At 35.9% G+C, this 20572-nt stretch overlaps 1 protein-coding gene across 6 annotated transcripts in view; it reads right to left on the reverse strand.

Annotated features, from left to right (window-relative positions):
* The window catches only part of Bbs4 (Bardet-Biedl syndrome 4), a 68933-nt gene that overhangs the window by 20229 nt on the left and 28132 nt on the right, over nucleotides 1-20572 (reverse strand). For 2 of the 6 annotated variants that reach the window (XM_046428094.2, XM_058573751.1), the window contains one exon: nucleotides 733-830. The exons of 1 other annotated variant lie outside the window; for it this stretch is intronic. In XM_046428094.2, the coding sequence (XP_046284050.1) occupies nucleotides 733-830 (98 nt within the window). Of the gene's footprint in view, nucleotides 1-732; nucleotides 831-1364; nucleotides 1435-20572 lie in introns of all 6 variants that reach the window. 3 more of the 6 variants (XM_046428095.2, XM_058573753.1, XM_058573752.1) reach the window with 2 other exon arrangements.

Consider the following 20572-nt stretch of genomic DNA (forward strand, 5'->3'; position numbering starts at 1 on the left):
CAAACAAGGAAACTGAAAAGTGGTCAAAATGAAAAGGGAAACAAAAAAAGGGTAAAATCACAGAAGGAAAACAGAAAGAGAAAATTTCAAAATTTTTACTGGCACTAAAGATCATTATATCTTTGCACTGTTTAAAAGCCAAAATTTAAGAAGCATCACAAAGCTCTGAATGCTTAAAAAAAAAGACAACACTATAGATTTACTTTGCATGTTAATACTACTACCATCTGACAGCAAATTTTTAACATATACAGTAAAGATGGAAAATAAATGGTTTTTATTTAAAACCTTTTTTATATTTACACAAATGATGATCAACCTCACCATAATTAAGAGAATTATCTTATCTATCCAAGGATCAAAAAAACAGATAATACAGTGAGGTAAACATCTGTTTCCATCAAGAAACCAAGAAGTCCCAAAAAATGACTGCCCTTTCAGATTTGCCTTGATATGAGAAGATACATGGAACACACCTGAACCAGACCCAAAAAAGTCTATAGTCAAATCTGGCCAACCCACAGTCAATCTGGAGGCCCATGAGCAATGAATAAATGCCACTAAAACTTTAAGGCAGCACTATCATAGCAAAGCTAACCAATATATAATGTGTAAGGAAGGATGAATTCACATTTTATTAGTGGAATATCAACTGCCATACTGTGCTGCAGACAGTTAGTTGCCTACCCCACAGCCTGCCTCCCATTTCCTCTTATCATTGCAGCCTCTCACCTTGCATGCTTCATAATCCTTCCGGATATAGTGGAGATGTATCAACCAGTTCTGCTTCTCCAAAATAGGAAAGTCTGGGACTAGAGAGCATATTATGACTAAACAAATGACACAAGCATTATTCGATTATTTTCCTTTTAGTGTTGTTCTAATGTCTAAATAAATCTTAAGCATATTGCAATACCCCAATTATTCATGCTGCTGATTATAAGAATATATTATAGTGCATCAAAATATATAGACTATTAAACTAAGAGATACTTGTCCTACTATTACACATTGGATATATGTTTTTTTTTTCTCTAGAGTTTTTGTGTCTTATATAACATCAGTTTTTCACATGATAACTTGGCCTACAAAACAAATCTCTTCTCTCTCTCTCCCCCCATGATTATAGAAGGTGACTAGGAAGTCATTTAATGACGATTTCAGAAATATTTCTAACAAAATATGTTTAACATAGTTAATGTCATACCTGATCAAAGTACCAAAAACACTGTAAATAGTTAAACACAATCTTTAGAAATAGCTCAAATGGGAACATTATACTGTTGCTTAAGGAATAAGAAGTCAACAATGAAAAAAAATCTATTTGAGGGCTGGGGATGTGGCTCAAGCGGTAGCGTGCTCGCCTGGCATGCGTGCGGCCCGGGTTCGATCCTCAGCACCACATACAAACAAAGATGTTGTGTCCTCCGAAAACTAAAAAATAAATATTAAAAAAAGAAAGAAAAGAAATATTAAAAAAAAAATCTATTTGAATCTGAATTAAATTTCCTGTTAAAAACCACACAAATCAGGGCTGGGTTTGTGACTCAGTAGCAGAGTGCTTGCCTAGCATGTGTGAGTCACTGGGTTCAATCCTCAGCACCATATGTAAAAAAATAAAAAATAAAGGTACATCAATAACTAAAAAATATTTATTAAAAAAACAAATCACTGAGATTGAAGATGTGTGTATATGTGTAAAATGGGTAAAGAAGTGCATAATGAAGAGTACTGGGACAAGTGGCTTATTGAGTAATCTTGGACCAACTTCTCATATTTATTTATTGAGGTGGGAATCAAACCCAGAGCCTTGCATAAGCTAGGCAAGTACTCTATCACTGAGCTACATTCCCAGTCCCTTGACCTACTTTTAATTGTATGGCCTATCCCTCTGTCACTTAGGCATTAAAGGAAATAAGTTAAAAAAAAGGAGGAGCCACCAAACCATTCTGAGTTTAAACATTACTCTATACCATTGCTTCTGCAGCCTAAAAATTTATAAAATGTAAATTTTCACATCTTGACTATTATTAAAATGTCACAATAAAAAAAAAGTCATGTTTTGTAATCCTGAATGAATTTACAAGGTAAATTAGAGGTTTATGTTACCACAGAGGTCAGTGACCTGGTAATGAAGGGAAGACAAAGTAATGCCTTTCAACTAGTTGTAAAAATGACCACCCTCAGGGCTGGGGTTGTGGCTCAGCAGTGGAGCGCTCCTCTAGCAAGTAAGGCCCTGGGTTCGATCCTCAGCCCCACATAAAAATAAAATAAAGGTATTGTGTCCAATTACAGCTAAAAAATAAATATATATTTTTAAAAAATGACCATGCTCTTATCTCCAACTCTACAGTGCCCCTCTAGCATCCTACTAAGGCAGTAAGAGCAGAAGGCTGGCAATCTGGCAAAAATACTCCCTTGCCCCTTCTCTTTTCTTGCCTCTTTCGTGACATCTCTTACCCCTCTTTCTTCCTTTAAGATTATAAGCCCAACATATTTAAGCAATTCCATAACAGAATAAACATGACCCCATAAGAATTCTCCTCTATGGCAAATGTCCTAGGTGCCAAATATTCTTAGAAGTGGCCCTAATACAAATCTTTATATTAATCTTGGGTTAATGCCCAAGTTTAAAATTTGTGATGGAATCCTGGGTAAATGAAAGCTAAGCAGGAAATTACTGTGGTTCAAATTTTTAGTTGAACGTTTTCCTAAAACAACTAGGAATTTTCTAAGAGCACTATAAATAAAGCCTTGAGACTTTCAGATATGATAAATAAATTCAGCAAAGTAGAATACAAAATCTACATATAAAAATCAATAGCTTTTCTTTACACTAACAATGAGCTCACTGAGAAACCAGAAAAACGATTTCATTCACAATAGCTTCAAAACATAAATACATACAATATAAATACCATATTCAGAAATAACTGTAACCAAGGAGGTAAAAATTGCTAATTTTCTATGATGAAAATTACAAAACACTGAAATAATAAAAAATGACACCAGAAGATGAAAATACCTCCCATGTTTATATACTGGCAGAATTAATATTGTTAAAATGGCCACATTACTGAAAACAATCTATAAATCAATGCAATCTAAATCAAAATATCAATGGCATAGCCACTTGGGAAGCTGAGACAGGAGGATCTCAAGTTCAAGGCCAGCCTCAGCAACTTAGTAAGGAACTGTTTCAAAATAATAAGTAAAAAGGGCTGAGATGTAGCTCAGTGTTAAGTGTCCCTGGATTCAATTCCCAGTACAAAAAAGCAAACAAACAACAAACAGTCATCACAGACTAGAAAAAAAAATTCTAAAATTCACGTGGAAGCAAAAATGAACCCAAGTTGCCAAAACTATCCTTAGCAAAAAGAATATTTCTGGAGGTATCACAATACCTGATCTCAAAATATACTAGAACAGTATCAAAATATACTGTTTTTATACCAGCATGGTACTGGTAATAAAAACAGACAAGCAGACCAATTGAATAGAACAGGGAACACAGAGACAAAAGCCAGTACTTATAGCTAGCTGATTCTTGCCAAAAACATACCATGGAAAAAATCCTCTTTCAACAAATAGTGCTGGGAAAACTGGATATCTACATGTAAAAGACTGAAACAAGATTCCCCCCTGTCTAAAAATCATTTCAAAATAGATTTAAAAAAATCATCTCAAAAAGACCTAAAATACAAGGCCTGAAACTTTGAAACTGCTAGAAGAAAACAGGAGACAAACTTCAAGACATAGATACAAGGCAATGACTTCCTGAATAGCTAAGGAAATAATAGCAAGAATCAACAAATGGGATCATGTCAAACTAAAAAGCTTCTGTATAACAAAAGAAATAATAAACAGATTGAAGAGACATACTACAGGATGAGAGAAAATCTTTGCCTGCTACTCTTCCCACAGAGGGTTAATATCCATACTATATAAAGAATTCAAAAAACAGACTGGTGATACAGGGTATGGTGGAGTGCTTATTGGCATGCATGAGGCCCTGGGTTTAATCTCCAGTACTGCAAAAACAAACTCAAAAAACTTAACACTAAAAAGCCAAATTCATCAATAAATGAGCAACTAAAATGGCTAATTCTCAAAGAAAGTATCAACAGCCAATAATTACATGAAAAAATGTTCAACAACTGAGAAATGCAAATCAAAACTATATTGCAATTCTGGGGCTGGGATTGTGGCTCAGAGGCAGAGCACTCACCTAGCATGCATGAAGCACTGGTTTGATCCTCAGCACCACATAAATATAAAATAAAGACATCGTGTCCACCTATAACTAAAAAATAAATATTAAAAAAAACTATACTGCAATTCCATCTTACCCCAGGCAAAATAGCTAGATCAAGAAATATAAAAAAACAAACACTACATGCTTTTGAGGACTCAGGGGGAAAAGGAACCCTGATATACTGTTGGTGAGAATGTAAATCAATACAGTCATTATAGAAATCAGTATGAAGGTTCCTCAAAAAACTAAAAATAGAACTATTATATGATCCAGTGATACCACTCCTGGGTATACACCAAAAGGAATTAAAATCAGCATACTATAGAGATATCTGCATACCCATGTTTACCCCAACACAATGTACAACAGCCAAGTTATGGAATCAGCCTAATGCCTGTCAATGGATGAATGGATATATATACAAAATAGAGTATTATTCAGCTATGAAGAAGAAAAAAATCGTGTCATTAGGAAAATGGATGGAACGAGAGATCAAATGTTAAGTAAAATGAGCCAGACTCCCTCACATGTTTTCCCTCATATGTGAAACCTAGGACAAATGAAAGCAGAAGGGAGATTATTAGAGAAAAAGAAGGAAATGAGGAAGAGGGGAGAGTAAGTAGGGCAATGGGGGTGAATATAATCAAAGTATGTTATATATGCACATATGAATACGCCACAATGAAATCCACTGTTCTGTATAATTAAAATGCAGTAATGAAAATTTAAAAGTAAGGCCTTCTTTGTTAAAGACTAGCAGACATGTAGCACATTAAAGTTTTTATATGTAGAATTTCATTCTTAATAAAGCACCAAGACTAGCTATGGAACCTAAAACAAATTATTTGACTTCTCTGTGCCTTCATTTCCTGTCCCCCAATAAATATTCACTGGAAAATATGAAAGATCTCAAAGTGGTCATTGAATAAATGTTAATTTCTTCATATCAAATAGTAATTCTAACACTTTTGTACATTAATATAGCATCTGGGACAACAAAAGATGTAACACAAGACATTTTTACTGTTCTGGGCTTCTACATTGGTCAGAGTCTAATGAAGAAACAGAGAAACCACTCGAGGATTTAAAACAAAAAGACAATGATAGGATAAACAGTAATGGAAGAAATGAGAGGCCTAAAAGAGAATGGTGAGACTGATCAGGTATAGGCATGAGCAAAAATCCACTACCACCCCTAGGACAGAAATAGAAAGGGAGCTAATGTACTACTACCCAGTACCCAGGGCTGGAGTTACCTAGAGGAAACCAAAAAAGAGGTTGGTCTGACTGACAGGAGCAAGAGAAGAGAAACTTCCAGAGATGACCCCTATTCCTCCAACTTCCCCAAGCAGAGGAACAGTGGGGACAGGCTCTGGTGTCTCCTTCCTCTTGCCCTCTAGTCTCCTACTAGTTCCTCCCACTTGCTGATTCAATCAAAAACTGCAGGACTCTGGGAAGAAAAGGCTCCTGCGAGAGTCAGCTTCTCATAACCAAGCAGAGAAGAGAAGCTGAGGAATGATCTAAGGACAAACTGGCCCAGGATCAGCAAAAACATAAACTCTGTTCAGGAACATAAATAATGATGGAAGAAGAGGAGACTGGGCTGAATCAGTATTGAGGACACACAAGAGAAGCTGTTTTTTAATTCTTTTATTAAATTGTTGCTATCCAGCTTGCTTCTTAGGAGCCTTAAGATAGGATGAGGAAGGAAAAAAGGTCATATAAAAAAACAAATTAATTACAGTTTTTCTCTATATTTTAGATTATTGTTAAATTACTTCCCCAAAATAATTAGCTGTATTCTATCCTTTTTAGTTGACTGTATCCTTTTTAGTGTTAAGTTTTTTTATTATATTTTTATATGTATATGTGCGTATGTGTGTTTCAAAGTGTTTTCTCCCATATTATTTCACTGGATAGTGAAATAAGGCTAGTGAGTCAAGCAATTCAGGTACTAGTGCCATATTACAAATAAGGAAACTAAAGCTCTAGAGGTTAAGTAATTTGCCCACAAGCACCAGCTAGTTAGTCAGGGCTCCTAGGGTACTAATTAAAGCACATGTTAGTTTCAGCCTAATATTAAAGACCTTTCTCATTTTAAAATGTATTTGGGCTGTCAACTGACGTAACTTAGTAATATAAAATAAATAATGGTTTTAAAGTTTTTCTATTATAAACGATTATGACTTTTAATATACCAAAGTAGCAAAATTTTCAAATAGTTCTTAAAAATACATAGTTGGAATTTTAAAAAAAAATACATAGGGGAATGGGAATATAGCTCAGTGGTAGAGGATGCCCTGGTTTGATCCTTAATACCATATACATACATACAAAAGGGCAAAAGCATTTACTATGGCACTCTCTTTTATTATTTCTTCTTAATAAATTGTTTAGGTAGATAAATTCTACAAACTTTTTGATAGGAATTATCCATGGTATTATTCTTTGACAGAGGGAGGCCATAAATAAAGCTCTAAAAGTGAAGAATATTAATAAGCTGATATTATACCAGATACATAAATAATGAGCAGTGGAACTTGTGTAGGAAAGAATAACATATTTCTTGCCAATATAAAAGAGTGCACAAAAAGGCCTTTTAGGACACTAAAATTTACAGGGCCACAAATAAGGACCAAAATATTCTTAGTTCAGATAAAATATAAATGTTGTATACTATAGCATATGTATATGTTTTTAAAACCTTTATTTGATACAAAGGGGATTATATTAAAAGTATCTGGAAAACTGAATATTTACTGAGCCTAAATATATCTTCCCAGGTAACCCTGGAACCCTACTCCTCAGTACTGTCTATTTACTAAAAAACACGTACAAGTTTCTTCATGGTGGCATTATTCGAAACCATCTCAAAATGAAAATATCCCAAATCTTCATCAAGAATAAACTGAGGTATAGGCTGGGGTTGTAGCACATGTGAGGCAATGGGTTCGATCCTCACCACCACATATAAATAAATAAAAGTATTGTGTCCATCTACAACTAAAAATATTTTTTAAACACGAATAAACTGAGGTACCATAATGGAATACTATGTAATAATGAAAAACAACCAAACGCTATTATTACATGCAACAAAATAGATGAATGTTATAAATAAAATTTTGAACAAAGCCACCAGACATTAGAAAGTATATACTGCATGAGTCCATTTATATTGTTTAAATGCAGGGAAAACTGATCTTCAAGAGAGAAGTCAGATACAAGTAGCCACTTTTATAGATCAGTTAATGATAGTAGGGGCATGATGGATGCCTGTGAGATGCTGCTGATGGTCAGACCATAATCTAGATGGTGATTACATGGGTATGTTCATTTTGTAAAACTCCACTGAGCTGCACAATTATGATTTATGTACTCTTCAGACTATATGCTATATTTCAACAAAAAAGTATCAAAAATTATAGACAGAATCAAATACCCCCTCAAAGAAATTAATTTCTGCAATAACAATGCAGAAGAGGAAAGGGACACACAACTCAGTCTTAGTTAAGGGTTAAGATCTCCAGGAAAAAACACAGAAAGCATTAATCACAAAATAAAATAATAATAAATTATCCTTCATCAAAATGAAAACCTCTCATCACCAAAATACATTAATAAAGTGAAATGTTAAAGATACATGATAGGGAAAAATACATACAATAGGAAAAGGACATATCTTCAGAATAGACAAATAATTTAAATAATTCTCACAAATCAGTGTATAAGAAAACAACCCAATTTTAAAATAGGGACTTTTAAAAAATATTTTTTAAATTTATTTTTTGGTGTAGATGGACACAACACAATGCATTTTATTTTTATGTGGTGCTGAGGATTGAACCCGGGTCCTGCCCAAGCTAGGCAAGCATTCTACCACTGAGCCACAATCCCAGCCCTAAAATAGTTTTTTTTTAAAAAAAAAAAAAAAAAGGAAAGAAAAAGAAAAAAAATCCTTGAACATGCACTTCACAAAAGGAATGATTGAAATGAAGAAGTGTTCAACACCATAAGTCACTAGGATCACGCAAATTAAAGTCACAATAAGATATTACAACATTCACAAGCATGTCTAATATAAAAAAGAATGACAGCGGCAAACATTCGCAAGAGTGTGCAACAACCAAAACTCTCATATTATTGCTGGTGGGAGGGTAAATTGTAGAACCAGTTTGGAAATTAGTTTGGAAGTTTTATACAAGAAGATAAAACATACACGTCACACATTAACCAGCAATTCCATTCCCTACACCCTTCCTCAAGTGAAAACACATGCCACATACACAATAAAATGTATAAATGAATGCTCAACAAAACTTTTATAATACATGTATAAAGACATGAATTGGCATGGACATACTTTATATACAAAGATATAAAAAATTGTGCTGTATATGTGTATTAAGAATTGTAATGCATTCTGCTGTCATGTATTTAAAAAAATAAAATTAAATGAAAAAAACTTTTATAGAAGTCAAAACTAGAAACACAAATGTGTATTAAAAGAAGAAAAAAATGTGGCATATTCATATGACTTTATTTATTTATTTATTGGTACCAGGAACTGAACCCAGGAGCACTTAACCACTGAGCCACATCTTTAGCCCGTTTTTTATTTATTATTTTGAGACAAGGTCTCACTAAGTTGCTTAGGGCCTCACTATGTTGCTGAGGCTGGGTTTGAACTTGCGATCCTCCTGCCTTAGCTTCCGCAGACACTGGGATTACAGGTGCAGACCACTGCACCCAGAAAGTATTTTTTAAAAGAACTACTAATAGTCAAGTGTGGTGGCACAGAATCCCAGTGGCTCAGGTGACGGAGGCAGGAGGATCGTGAGTTCAAAGCCAGTCTCAGCAATTTAGTGAGGCGCTAAGCAACTCGGTGAGGCCCTGTCTCTAAAAAAATATAAAATAGGGCTAGAGATGTGGCTCAGTGGTCGAGTGCCCCCAAGTTCAATCCGTGGTACCGCCCCCCCCAAAAGAACTACTAATACATACATCACCATAAATGAATTTTAAAAACACTGTGTTTTGCAAAAGTTGAGTTGCCCAAAGTTAAATAATAGAAACTGTATGGCTGACTCTCTTTAAGTATAACTTATATGGAAATTCAGAGTCAATTCATAGATACAAAAATCAGAACAAGGGTTGCATTTGGGTAAGAGAAGGGAGAACTTGAAAATAACATGAGGAAACTTTCTGAATAATGAAATGTTTAATTTGCTCTGAATGATGAATATACGTGTGTGTATACACACACACACACACACACACACACAAGTGTACACATTCATCAAAATTCAAGAGTTTTGATTTGTAGTTCTTACTAGCACTGAAAATAAAAAAAAAAAACAGGGACAAAATCAGATGTATATACTACTTTTTGTGTAAATTACAAGTTAACACAATTCCTCAAGATTAAATATAGAATTATCATATCAGCAACTCCACTTCCAGGTGTGAATTCAAAGCTGGGTCTCAAACAGATATCTGTACATCAGTTTTCACAGCAGCGTTACTAACACTAGTCAAAAGGCGGAAACAACCCAAATGTGCAGCAACAGATGAATGGATAAAAAACATGATATAAGTATATAATGGATATTATTTGACCTTAAAATGGAATTAAATCCTGATACATTCTATAACACTTAAGCATAATAAGCAAGACACAAAGGGCAAATATTGAATGATACCACTTATATAAGGTATCTATCCTACTCAAATTCATATACAGATAGTTGTTGCCAGAGGCTGGGGAAATGGAGAGATTGTTCAATGGCTACAAAATCTCAACAAGGGAAAAACAAAAAAGTTCTGGAGGTGGATAGTGTTCCTAGTTGCAAAACAATGTGAATGTACTCAACAACACAGAACTATACACTTAAAAATGGTAAATTCTGTTATGTGTATTTTAACACAATAAAAAAACCAATACAAAGGTGCCAAAAACATATTTGGAAAAAAAGATGGTCTTTTTAACAAATAATGCTAGGAAAACTGGTTATCCATCGAAAAAGAAAAAGACTAGATCCTTATCTCTCATCCTCCACAAAAATCAACATAAAATGGATCAAAAACCTAGGAATTAGATTGGAAACTATGCAACTCCCAGATAAAAACAAAGGGTCAACACTACAGCATACAGGTACAGCAACAACTTTCTCAACAGGACCCCTAAAGTTCAAAAAATAGTGCCAAGAGTTAATAAACGAATAGTATCACATTTAAAAAGCTTCTACACAGCAAAGGAAACAAGAATGTAAAAAGACAATCTATACAATGGGAGAAAATCTTCTGATAGAGGATTAATATCCAGAATATAAAGAACTCAAAAAACTTAACATCCAAAATTCAAATAATCCAATTAGTAAATGGGAAAATGAATTAAACAGACACTTTTCAAAAGAAGAAATACAAATGACCATCAAATGTATGAAGTGTTCAATATCATCAGCAATTAGGGAAATGAAAATCAAAACTACGCTGAGATTTCATCTCACTCCAGTCAGAAGGGCAGCCAGCGGGTCCATGGTATGGGGCTTGCCCAAATACATGGGTGAGGCACTGGGTTCGATCCTCTGCACTACATAAAAATAAATAAATAAAGCAAAGGAATCATGACCATCTACAGCTAAAAATATTTTAAAAAGAGAAAAGAATACAAAAGTAATAAGTGCTGGAGAGGATTTGGAGAAAAAGGAACACTTTTACACTGCTGGTGGAATTGTAAATTAGCACAACCACTATTGAAATCAGTATGGAGGTTCCTCAAAAGACTAGGAACCAACATATGACCCAGCTATACCATTCCTTAGCATTTATCCGAAAGAATTCAAGCTACCAACTACAGTGATGCAAACACATACCATGTTTATAGTGGTACAATTCACAAGAGACAAACTTTGCAACCAGCCTAGGTGTCCACCAATGGATAAATAGATAAAAGAAAATGTAGTTTATATACAATGGAGTTTTTATTCAGTCATTAAAAAAAGAAATTATGCCATTTGGAGGGAAATAGATAGAACTTCAGATTATGTTAAGCAAAACAAGCCAAAATCAGAAGATCAAGCATCATATGTTTTCTCTTATATGTGGAAGCTGGAGAGGAAAAAGGAAAAGAAAGGATGGGTGATCTCATGAAACAGAGTTAAGCAGAGGAAAGGAAGCAGGAGGAAAACAGGAAATACTGGGGAATGATATTGACCAAATTATATTGTTTTATCACATGCATGTACAAATATATAACAACAAATCCCATCAATAGGTATAGCTATAATGCATCAATAAAAAAAGAAGCTTGGCTCATGCATTTCATCTGTTGAATAATGAGGCAAAAGCCAGATTACAACAGGTTGAAAAGAGAATCAGAATTGAGGATGCAGAAACAAGTAAACTATTCTTTAAAAAAGCAAATGAAATGGGGCTGAGGTTGTGGCTCAGTGGTAGAACACTTGCCTAGCTCTGAGCTCTCCAGGAATTCCCCCAGAGCCCAACCGCAACCACCGGCACTTCCGGCCAGCACTCCACCCGAACTTCCAGGTCATTTTCAGCTCTTGAGGTAGACTTCCGGGTCGCGTGGGCGGAGTCAAAAGAGTCCCTCAATGAACAGCTCCATGGTCTGAAAGGGCAGGGAAACAGTCCAATGAGCGTCACCACAGAGGAGCCAATCAGCTGGAAGTTTGCTGGGGCTGCTTCCGCTCTCAACATCTCCCCCTCTCTGTTTAATTAAACAACAAGCATGGGGCTTAGGGACCGTGCCTGTCTTAGGTTGTCCAATACTACATATGGTCCTTACCCGTCATCGGATGAGCTGACCTCAAGGCATCAGCCTCCTGTCTTAGGTTGGTACCATTGCAATTGGATCTTACCTGTCATTGACTGCCGGTCCAGCATATAGCCACACCTATGGATAGGCCTTTGTACCAGTGGGGGGGGTGAGGTTCTTTGCCTCACCTCTGTTGGCCCCCAAATTTTAGCTGAACGACCATCACAAGCAGAAGGGAGGAGGATACAAAATGCAACGACACCAAGCCAACTGATGGCTCCTTTTGGAAAAATTGTACCACTGATGACATCATCAGCAAAAATACCCCAGCACTACCACAAGTCGCTGCACCAACAGATAGTTCACAATGCATACAAGTGATACATAGTCCAGCCAAGTTCTACAAGCAGTTGAAAGCAGAGAAATCCATTAATAGCAGAAGCTATAGTTTGGTTTTATCTTTGTCTTCACCGGCACTGGGATGAAGATAGGAATTCTGGCAATGATGGCTAAAGAAAAAATTATGTAACATTCCAGCAGGCACTAAAAGAAAGCAATCTCTCTGGAATCCAAATCGGCTGCTGTTCTCACTGTGGAAACACACAAACAGACCTCCGACTCCAGACAATCACTGGGTCAGGATTTTAGTTAATCTCTCTGGAATCCAAATCGGCTGCTGTTCTCCCTGTGGAAACACACAAACAGACCCCTGACTCTAGACAATCACTGGGTCAGGACCTTTCCATTGTCCTGTTAGAATATCCTTCCAAAGTACCTTGGGCTTATGTACATTTTTTGGACACGTATGCCTTTCCGCAGCACTAAGCCCTGATGAATCCAAATTTTAAAAGTTTAGAGTAAAAAGGTTTATTTTAAGTTTATCTTTGGGGGATATATACCCCTTCCCAATTCCCTCTTTTTGTTTTAATAAGTACATTTTAATAGTTTGATGAGCTCTTTCAACTATGCCTTGTCCCTGTGGATTGTATGGGATTCCTGTTATATGAGTAATGCCAAATGATGAGCAAAATTGTTTAAAAGAGGTAGAAGTATAACCAGGGCCATTATCTGTTTTTAACTGTTTTGGAATGCCCACAGTGGCAAAATTTTGTAAGCAGTGAGCTATAATATCTTTAGTTTTTTCTCCGGCATGAAGGGAGCCCATCAAAAATCCGGAAGAAGTATCAACTGTAACATGCAAATATTTTAATTTTCCAAATTCTGGCAAGTGTGTGACGTCCATCTGCCAAATATGGTTAGGTATCAGTCCTCTAGGATTGACTCCAAGATTAACTTGTGGTAAAAAGGTCACACAATTTTGACATTGTTTTATTATTTGTCTAGCTTGTTCCTTAGTTATTTTAAAACGCTTTTTAAAAGTATTTGCATTGACATGGAAGGATTTATGAAAATTTGTAGCTTCTTCTAGCGTAGAAAAAATATGTATGTCATGTGCAGTTTTATCTGCTAAATCATTGCCCAAACTAAGGACTCCAGGCAATCCTGTATGTGCCCTGATATGTCCTATAAATGGATCTTTTCTGTCCCAGATTAGACTTTATATGGTGCAAAACAAAGAGAAAACAGTAGAGGAAGGGGAAATCCTACCCGCATCTTCAAGGGATACTATAGCATTAACTATATACTGACTATCAGATTGGGCCCTAGGTCCAATCCTCAGCACCACATAAAAATAAAATAAAAAACAAAATAAAGGTATTTGTCCATCTACAACTTAAAATTTCTTTCTTTCTTTTTTTTTTTTAAAGCAAACGAAAGAGTCACTCACTAGAATTAGTGAGTTTTGAATTAGTGTGTTTTGAAGACACTGTGGGAACAGTTTCGCATGGACTGCAGATTGAATGAGATAATAAATAAATTAAGTAACTCTACAATTTTGTATATACAAGAACCAAATCATGGGGAAAAAGTAATGAAACCAAACAAGATACTTCCATGCTTGTATAATTATGTCAAAACAGATTCTACTGTCATATATAATTAAAAAGAACCAACAAAAAAAAGCATGTCTATATAAAATAAATTTAGGAATGAAACATATATAATCTGTTGATAAAAATGTTAAATAAGATATAGGAAATGACATATTTGCAGAATATCTATAATATTCCCAATATCCACAACCTTTAAATTCCTTAAAAATTACTGACACATAAAAATATAGAAAACAACCCAAATGTCCGTCAACAAAAAACTGATAAACAAAATGTGGTATATACATAGAATATTATTTATCCTTAAAAAATGAAGATCCTAAACTATCACTATTTTGCCAACAAAATGATTCTATATTTAGAAGATCCCAAAAATTCCACCAGAAAATGTCTAGAATAAATTAATTCAGCAAAGTAGGAGGATATACAATCAACCCCCATAAATCAAACGCATTCCTATACAACAGTGATGAATCCACTGACAGAGAAATTAGGAGCACTACCCCACTCACAACATTCTCAAAATAAAATAAATACTTGGGAATCAATCTAACAAAAGAGGTGAAAAACCTCTACAATGAAAACTACAGAATACTAAAGAAAGAAATAAGGGGGCTGGGGTTGTAGCTCAGCGGTAGAGCGCTTGCCTAGTCACATGCGAGGCCCTGGGTTTGATCCTCAGCACCACATACAAAATAAATAAAATAAAGGTATTTTATTTATTTTTATTATTATAAAAAATACATATGAAAAAAAAAAAAAAGAAATAAGACCTTAGGAGAGGGAAAGATTTCCCATGCTCTTGGATAGGCTAAATTAATATTGCAAAATGGTCATACCACCAAAAGCATTTTATACAGATTTAATGCAACTCCTATTAAAATCCCAATGACATTCTTCATAGAAATAGAAAAAGCAATCACAAAATTCAATTGGAAAAATAAGAGACCCAGAATAGCCAAAGCAATCTAATAGCAAGAAAAGTGAAGCAGGAGGCATCATAATATCAGAACTTAAACTATACTACTGAGCCACAGTAACGAAAGCAGTATGGTATTGGCACCAAAACAGACTTGTATATCAATGGTACAGAATAGAATACACAGAAACAAACCCCATAAATGGAGTTTTCTAGACAAAGGCACCAACAACATTCATTGGAGAAAAGACAGCCTCTTCAAATGGTGCTGGGAAAACTGGAAAACCATATGTAGCAGAATGAAATTGAACCCTTATCTCTCACCCTGCACAAAACTCAAGGACCTAGGCATTAGACAAGAGACCCTTCACCTACTAGAAGAAAATGTAGGCCCAAATCTTTACCATGTGAGCTCAGGAATTGACTTAACAAGACTCCTAAAGTGTAAGAAGTAAAATCAAGAATTAATAAATGGGATGGATTCAAACTAAAAACTTTCCTTTCAGCAAAGGAAACCAATCAATAACGTGAAAAGAGAGCCTACAGAATGGGAGAGAATCTCTATCTCATGTACCTCAGATAGAGCATTAATCTCCAGGATACATAAAGAACTCAAAAACTCAATACCAAAACAAAAACAAAAACAAAAAAACCCTTCAAATAATCCAAATCAATAAATGGGCTAAGGAACTGAACAGACACTTCACAGAATAAGAAATATGACTGCTCAACAAATATATGAAAAAATATTCAACACGTCTAGCAATTAGAGAAATGCAAATCAAAACTACTCTAAGATTTCATCTCACTCCTGTCAGAATGGCAATTATCAAGAAAACAAGCAATAATAAATGTTGGCAAGGATATGAGGGAAAAGGTACAATCATACATTGCTGGTGGGACTGCAAATTGGTGCAAACATTAAAGAAAGCAGTATGCAGATTCCTCAGAAAAACTTGGAATGGAACCACCATTGGACCCAGCTATCCCACTCCTCACTTTATACCTAATGAACTTAAAAATCAACATATTATAGTGATACAGACACATCAGTGTTTACAGCAGCTCAATTCACAATAGCCAAACTATGGAACCAACCTAGATGCCCTTCAACAGATGAATGGATAAAGAAAATGTGGTATATTACACAAAAGAATATTACTCTCCCATAAAGAATGAAATTATGACATTTGCAGGTAAATGGATGGAACTGGAGAATATCTTACTAAGTGAAATAAACCCATCCCAAAAAAACAAAGGCCAAATATTTTCTCTGATTGGTGGATGCTAATTCACAATGTAGGGGGAGGGTAGGGAAAAACAGAGGTACTGTGGATTAGGTAGAGGGGAGTGAAGGGAGGGGAGGGGGTACAGGGATAGGAAAGATAGTAGAATGAATTGGACATCATTACCCTATGTTCATATATGATTACACAACCAGTGTGATTCTATATCATGTACAAACAGAAAAATGAGAAATTATACTCCAATCATGTATGATGTGTCAAAATGCATTCTACTGTCATGTATAACTAATTAGAACAAATTTTAAAAACATTAAATTCTGAAATGTTACAATGTGGCCATGAACCTTGAAAACAGGATACTGAGTAAAATAAAATGATATTATTTAATGGGTACAGATTTTCTGTTTGGGATGATGAAATATTTTGGAGGTTTTTATTATTTATTTGTTTTATTTCTTATATACATGATAATAGTGGAATGTATTACAATCATAATTATCCATTCACAGTCTGTATCCCCCAAATCTCTGGTAGCTGTTTGAATAAGCCTATCTACAAATTCAGCATAAGGTTCATTAGCTCCTTGTGTTACCTTAGATAATTGACCTTGTAAATCTCCATGTCCTTGTAAAGTCTTCCATGCCCTAACTGCATCTGCAACAATTTGTGAATATATGGCAGGATCATATGCAATTTGTTGCTGCTGACCCTCATAAGGTCCCTTTCCTAACAACATATCTAGATTTCTCTGAGGATAACCGGGTGCTGCATTTCGCCTAGCCGTCTCCGTGCAAAATTCCTCATTGGCAACCTTCCATAACAGGTATTGTCCTCCATTTAGCACAGCTTTACACATACTAGTCCAATCTGCTGGCGTCATGCTCAAATTGGTAATGGATTCGACCATGCTTACAGTGAAGGGTGCTTGAGGACTGTAGGTTGTTACAGCCTCTTTTAGCTGCTTCATTGTTTTGAATTCTAAAGCATGGTGAATTCGCTGCCCTCCTGCCGCCTCAAATACAGAGCATGCTAATCTTTGAGGTCCTGTCTCAGGATCCCATCTATCAACTACAGGGGTTGAGGGCCACTCAGCATATGTTGTCTCCACAGGCGGAGCTTTGGTTGGACACCCATGCCCCCCGGTGATAGAAAGGGATTAGTAGCAACCTCCCGTTGTAATTTCTCCCCTGATAGCCCTTCCTCCTCTAAACTTTTTTCCTTTGTCTGACTAACTGGAGAGACTTCCTCTTTTACTTGATGTAAGATGTCTTCTCCTAGACTAAGCAACGTCCATAATGGTAATGTGCCAACTGGCAGAGTTCCTGGGCTTTCCTTTTGTATCTTTTTTAAATCTTCACCATGATGGTTCCATTTTGATATATTTAACAACCCCTCTTTAATGAACCATGGGCTATACCTTTGTATCATCTTAACGTATGCCCTAACTGTTCTTCCGTCTCACTCATCTCCAGGGACAGGCAACTTAAAACAAAAGTGAAGCAAAACAAAAGAAGAATCTTAAAATGGCTACCTATCCTGTTGCCCTGCTCTCAGGGATGAGCAGTTTACCTTATCACTTACCCTCAGTCATTCCCCGTGCGGCCCACCAAATGCCGCAGTCTGGCTGGGCACAATTCAGGAGCCACTTGTCTAAAGAAACAAACTTTATTTTTAGAACCACACACGGCACACCACAGCTCCTCAGGAAAAACCCTCAGAGCCCAACTGCCACCACCATGCTTCTCCAAGCCTCTCAACCTCCCCCACTCCTCCTGCTCTTGAGGCCCATTGGCTGGGTTGTGTGGGCGGAGCCAAAAAAAAGTCCCCCAATGAGCAGCTCCGTAGTCTGAAAGGGTGGGGAAACAGCCCAATGAGCATCACCGCAGAGGAGCCAATCAGCTAGAAGTTGCTGGGGCCGCTGTGAGCCAATCATCAGCTGGCAGCTGGAAGTTTGCTGGCAGCTGGAAGTTTACTGGGGCCCCTTCGGCTGTGGCTCTCAACAGTGGGAGGCAAGAAGTGGTAGGTCTAACTTGAAGAATTCTCAGGTTAGTTGGATTAGCAAGTAGAATTTATTTGAGCAAGCAGCAGTTGAAGATATTTTGACTGAGAATGAATATTGTCCCCTGTCCTCCACACTCCCTCCTCAGTTTTAGAGGTCCATATCCCAGTTTGCCTTTTCAGTCTTAAAGACAGAAAGCTGTGGAAGGGATACACAGCTTTCTATTTGGAGTTTTTGCCCAAATATATCAAGACTTTTTCAAGAACTAGCAGCTTCTTTTTTATAATTGTTTATCAGAACTATTCAGTAGTTCTGAGAAAATAGTATCCTTCATGGGACTACTGAGGTCCCCTTCCTTTTTCCCCATGATGTGATCTCAGGTGACTTTCTTCTGGCTTTCAATTGAGGACCTTAGTCATCACTGAAGTGAGTGAAGTGATTTACTTCATAAGTATATTTCTTTCTTTAAAGGAATCTCCATTGAAGACCTTATCCATTTGGTATGGTTATAGCCAGGGATGAGTTTTGTACACAAACTAGGGGAATGTACTTATTACGTGAGAAACTTGAACTCAGTTTGACTTAATGTCTTCTTTTATTATTTTATTTTTGGGATTTAACCCCAGGGTGCCTTACCACTCAGCCACATCCCTAGCCCTTTTTATATTTTTTATTTTGAAACAGAGTCTCATTGACTTGGTTAGAGCCTCACTAAGTTGTCTTAGCCTTCTGAATCACTAAGAATAATTTTTATATTGTGATAAAATACATAAAATTTGCCATTTTAAACTTTTTTTTTTCCTTTTATTAGTGCCAAGTATTGAACCTTGGCCTGTTGTACATGTTAGGAAAACTCTCTACCAACTGGATTACATTCCCAGCCCACCATTTTATTTATTTATTTATTTATTATTTGACTGGAGATTGAATCTAGGGGCACTTTACCATTGAACTAGATGCTCAACTCTTTCTATTTTTTTGTTTTCAGACAGGGTCTTGCTAAATTACTTAGGGCTTCACTAAATTGCTGAGACTGACCTTGAAATTGAGATGTTTCTGCTTCAGCCTCCTAAGTTACTGGGATTACAGGTGTGTGGCACCACACCCAGCCATTTTAAACATTTTTAGTATACAAGTCAGTGGCATCAAATTTTTACAATGTAAATCACGACTACATCCATTTCTACAGATATTTCATCATCCCTTTTCTATTTCTATGTGGAATGCCATTGGGATTTTGATCAGAATTGCATTAAACTTGTATAGTGCTTTTGGTAGTATGGTCATTTTAATAATATTAATTCTGCCTATCCATGAGCAAGGTAGATCTTTCCATCTTCTAAGGTCATCTTCTATTTCTCTCTTTAGGGTTCTATAGTTTTCATTGTGTAGATCTTTCACCTCTTTTGTTAAGTTGATTCCCAAGTATTTTATTTATTTATTTATTTTTGAGGATATTGTGAATGGGGTAGTTTTCTTCATTTCCTTTTCAGAGGATTTGTCATAGATATACAGAAATGCCTTTGATTTATGGGTGTTGATTTTATATCGTGCCACTTTGTTGAATTCTAGTTCTAGAAGTTTCTTGGTAGAGTTTTTTGGGTCTTCTAGGTGTAGAATCATATCATCAGCAAATAGTGCTAGTTTAAGTTCTTCTTTTCCTATAGTTATTCCTTTAAATTTTTTCATCTATCTAATTGCTCTGGCCTGTGTTTCAAGAACTATGATGAATAGAAGTGGTATCGCTACACCAGACCTTAAACTATACCACAGAGCAATAGTAACAAAAACAGCATGGTACTGGCACCAAAACAGGCTGGTAGGCCAATGGTACAGAATAGAGGACACAGAGACTAATCCACAAAATTACAACTACCTTATATTAGACAAAGGTGCCAAAAGCATACACTGGAGAAAGGATAGCATTTTCAACAAATGGTGCTGGGAAAACTTGAAATCCATATGCAACAAAATGAAATTGAATTCCTATCTCTCACCATGCACAAAAGTTACCTCAAAATGGATCAAGGATCTAGGAATTAAACCAGAGTAAGTCTAATAGAAGAAAAAGTAGGTCCTAATCTCCATCACATGGGGCTAGGCCCCAACTTCCTTAATAAGACACCTATAGCACAAGAATTAAAACCAAGAATCAACAAATGGGATGGATTCAAACTAAAAAGTTTTTTCTCAGCAAAAGAAATAATATGTGAGGTGAATAGGGAGCCTACATCCTGGGAACAAATTTTTACCCCTTCACACATCAGATAGAACTCTAATCTCTAGGTGTATAAAGAGCTCAACAAGATAAGCACCAAAATATTATTAATAATAATAATCCAATCAATAAATGGGCCAAGGACCTGAATAGACACTTCTCAGAAGAGGATATATGATCAATCAACAAATACACGAAAAAATGC

This window comes from Marmota monax, unplaced genomic scaffold, assembly GCF_021218885.2.
Source record: "Marmota monax isolate L192 unplaced genomic scaffold, Marmota_monax_Labrador192_F-V1.1 WCK01_AAM20220418_F8-fsc00111, whole genome shotgun sequence".
Lineage (NCBI taxonomy): Eukaryota > Metazoa > Chordata > Mammalia > Rodentia > Sciuridae > Marmota > Marmota monax.